The 2,979-nt window shown below is 49.0% G+C and overlaps 1 protein-coding gene across 1 annotated transcript; it reads left to right on the top strand.

Annotated features, from left to right (window-relative positions):
- The first annotated feature begins 429 nt into the window (after nt 1-429).
- PABPC4L (poly(A) binding protein cytoplasmic 4 like) lies at nt 430-2,343 on the top strand. Its single transcript, XM_059395534.1, has one exon. The coding sequence runs from the start codon at nt 1,027-1,029 to the stop codon at nt 2,137-2,139; it is 1,113 nt and encodes a 370-aa protein (XP_059251517.1). The 5' UTR covers nt 430-1,026; the 3' UTR covers nt 2,140-2,343.
- The last annotated feature ends 636 nt before the right edge of the window (nt 2,344-2,979 follow it).

The following is a 2,979-nucleotide window of genomic DNA, read 5'->3' as shown; positions in this document are numbered from 1 at the left end:
CAAGAAGTGACAAGCCCTGATGCACGTTTGGAAAAGATCCTCCGGTGAGACCGGTGCAAATCCCTGCAGGCGGGTGGGTTTATTAGGGCCACTCCCCTAGTCAGCCTTTCTCCACCCAAGTCACCGCCTCCTGCTTCTCCGCGCCACTGTCTGAGGGAGGTGGGAAATGTGTGAGAGGGGCGGGGGGAAGAACATTCTCAAAAAATATTAAAAAGAAAACATCCCACTTGGCAGCGGGTGCGCGGGAAGTTCAGCGCGCGAGTTCCGGGTTTCCCGCCAGCCGCCAGCCCGCCCCCCGCCCGCCGCAGCCCGGGTGAGCCCCCAGCCCCAGCTCGGCCGCAGCCTGCTGGGCCGCGCGTCCGTGGGTCCGTCCGCTTCCCCCTTCCCCCCACTCGTCCATCCCCAGGCGCCGCGCCGGGCCGGGTCGGCCCTGCGGAGAGTGGCCGGGGTTTGCCAGGGCGCCCGCGGCCCGCGTTGGCCCCGGCGGCGCCTTGGCCGCGGCGCTCGCAGAACTCGGCCCCCGGCGGGTTCGGGTCTCGCCGGGGCCCTGCGCCCTCCGCCCCCACGGCGCGGCCGGAGCAGCCGCCTCTAACGCCACTTGTGGAGTTCTTCCCCCGGCGGCTGTAACTTTACACCAGCCGGAGAGAGGCCTATTTTTATTCAGAAACCAGCAACCAGGGCGCCCGTAGAGAAGGCTCAGATGGAGGGCCAGCCCACCCCTTGAAGATTTCTCACAGATCCATGGGGAAGGAACGTCTTGCCCTGCTAGCCTTTCTTTGCGATTTCAGAATTCTGCTGCTCTCATACAGCTAGAGCCGAATTGGTTGCTGGCGGGGGCGGGGAGGTTTTTGATGAGGCTGTTGCCTAACCTGCTGGAGCTGTCCCTGAACCCCACCTCTAGGCCTCTAAGCCCTGATCCTCAGGCCACCACGCGTGAGCCCGGCGCGGACCGTGGCCTGGTCACCTTGCTGCTGGAATCGTTCCAAGCGCGGCTCGGGACAGGCTCACGTGGGGAGGAGCAAAGAGATGAACGTAGCAGCCAAGTACCGCCAGGCCTCCCTGTATGTGGGTGATCTCAATGCAGATGTCACCGAGGACCTGCTGTTCACAAAGTTCAGCGCCGTGGGGCCTGTGCTGTCCATCCGCATCTGCAGGGACCTGGTCACCCGCCGCTCGCTGGGCTATGCCTACGTGAACTTCCTGAAGCTGGCTGATGCCCAGAAGGCCCTGGACACAATGAACTTTGACATGATAAAAGGCAAACCCATCCGTCTCATGTGGTCTCAACGTGATGCCTACTTAAGGAAATCTGGCATTGGGAACGTGTTCATCAAGAATCTAGACAAATCTATTGATAACAAAACCCTTTATGAACATTTTTCAGCTTTTGGGAAGATCCTGTCCTCCAAAGTGATGACTGATGATCAAGGCTCTAGGGGTTATGCATTTGTGCACTTTCAGAACCAGGTCGCAGCTGACAGGGCCATCGAGGAGATGAATGGGGCCCTGCTTAAGGACTGCAGGCTGTTTGTTGGCCGATTCAAAAACCGTAAAGATCGGGAAGCTGAGCTCCAAAACAAGGTCAATGAATTCACCAATGTTTACATCAAAAACTTTGGCGATGACATGGATGATGAGAGACTGAAGGAAGTTTTTGGTAAATATGGCAAAACCCTGAGTGTTAAGGTGATGACAGATTCCAGTGGGAAATCCAAAGGCTTTGGCTTTGTGAGTTTTGATAGCCATGAGGCTGCCAAAAAAGCTGTTGAAGAAATGAATGGAAAGGACATAAACGGACAGCTGCTTTTTGTAGGCCGGGCGCAAAAGAAATCAGAGCGGCAGGCTGAGTTGAAGCAAATGTTTGAGCAGCTGAAACAGGAAAGATTTCGGAGAAGCCGGGGCATGAAGCTCTACATTAAGAACCTCGATGATACCATCGATGATGAAAAACTGTGGAGGGAATTTTCTTCATTTGGATCAATTAGCAGAGTCAAGATAATGCGGGAAGAAGGGCGAAGCAAAGGGTTTGGGTTGATCTGCTTCTCTTCTCCTGAGGAGGCCACTAAAGCAATGGCTGAGATGAATGGGCGAATCTTGGGCTCCAAGCCACTCTACATTGCCCTGGCCCACAGGCCCTAGGAGAGAAAACTTACTGCACCAGCCAGTGTTTGCAGCAGGCGTTGGAATGATAGTGCTCTCTGCCTGAATTATGCTGAGAAAATTCCAAACCCCAGCTGATGGCCACTTAATTTAGTAAACTTTGTGATAAAAGGTTTTGTATTCAAAGCTATTTTTTTCTTGTGTGGAAAAAAATAAATGAATCTTGGAAGCTTGATTCATTTTACAGAGGCACATCTTCTAATTACAATATTGTGTATTTCTCTGATTTTGATTCAGTATCAGTAGCAATAAGTGTAATTAGATATATTTTTATTACATTTTGAGCTGCATGAAGTGAGGTAATTATTTGGGTTTATTCATATTTTCTTTCTTATTTTAGTAATGTTGCTATCTTTAATTTCTTCTATGAAAATATGCTAAAAATAGTTCTTATAACTAAGAATCACGAAGTAATTTATTTTCATAAACAAATTCTCTAATTTCTCATCTAAGCTTTTTAAAGAAACCAAAGGTTTAAGAATGGCTAGTATAAATTCAACATCTAATTTCCATTTTGAATTAATGTTTAAAGTAGTGGGAAATAGTTGAATTTCTTTTGAAGTTATATCCTGACATGGTTGTTTTCTGATGGCTGAAATTAATGATGGAGATTTTTAATGTTGCCTACAAACCTGATTTATAGGGCATTTAGCTCTTCTTTCCATTGGTAGACTATATATAATTCATGTGCTTGCTAATTATCAAAATTGGGACTTGAGTAGTAAAACTTTAATGTCTATATTCCTTAAGCTTTAAACTTTTGTCAATTAAGGTGAGAAAAGTTGGCTTGGTCTTAATTCTCTTCGTACCTATCAGGTT

This window comes from Mustela nigripes, chromosome 1 (assembly GCF_022355385.1).
Source record: "Mustela nigripes isolate SB6536 chromosome 1, MUSNIG.SB6536, whole genome shotgun sequence".
Taxonomy (NCBI): domain Eukaryota; kingdom Metazoa; phylum Chordata; class Mammalia; order Carnivora; family Mustelidae; genus Mustela; species Mustela nigripes.
The sequence above is the reverse complement of the archived record's forward strand: the minus strand, read 5'-3'. Positions and strand labels throughout refer to the sequence as shown.

What these genes read in the sequence shown, in the direction of transcription:
- PABPC4L (XM_059395534.1), top strand. Translation starts at nt 1,027, where the DNA reads ATGAACGTAGCAGCCAAGTACCGCCAGGCCTCCCTGTATGTGGGTGAT.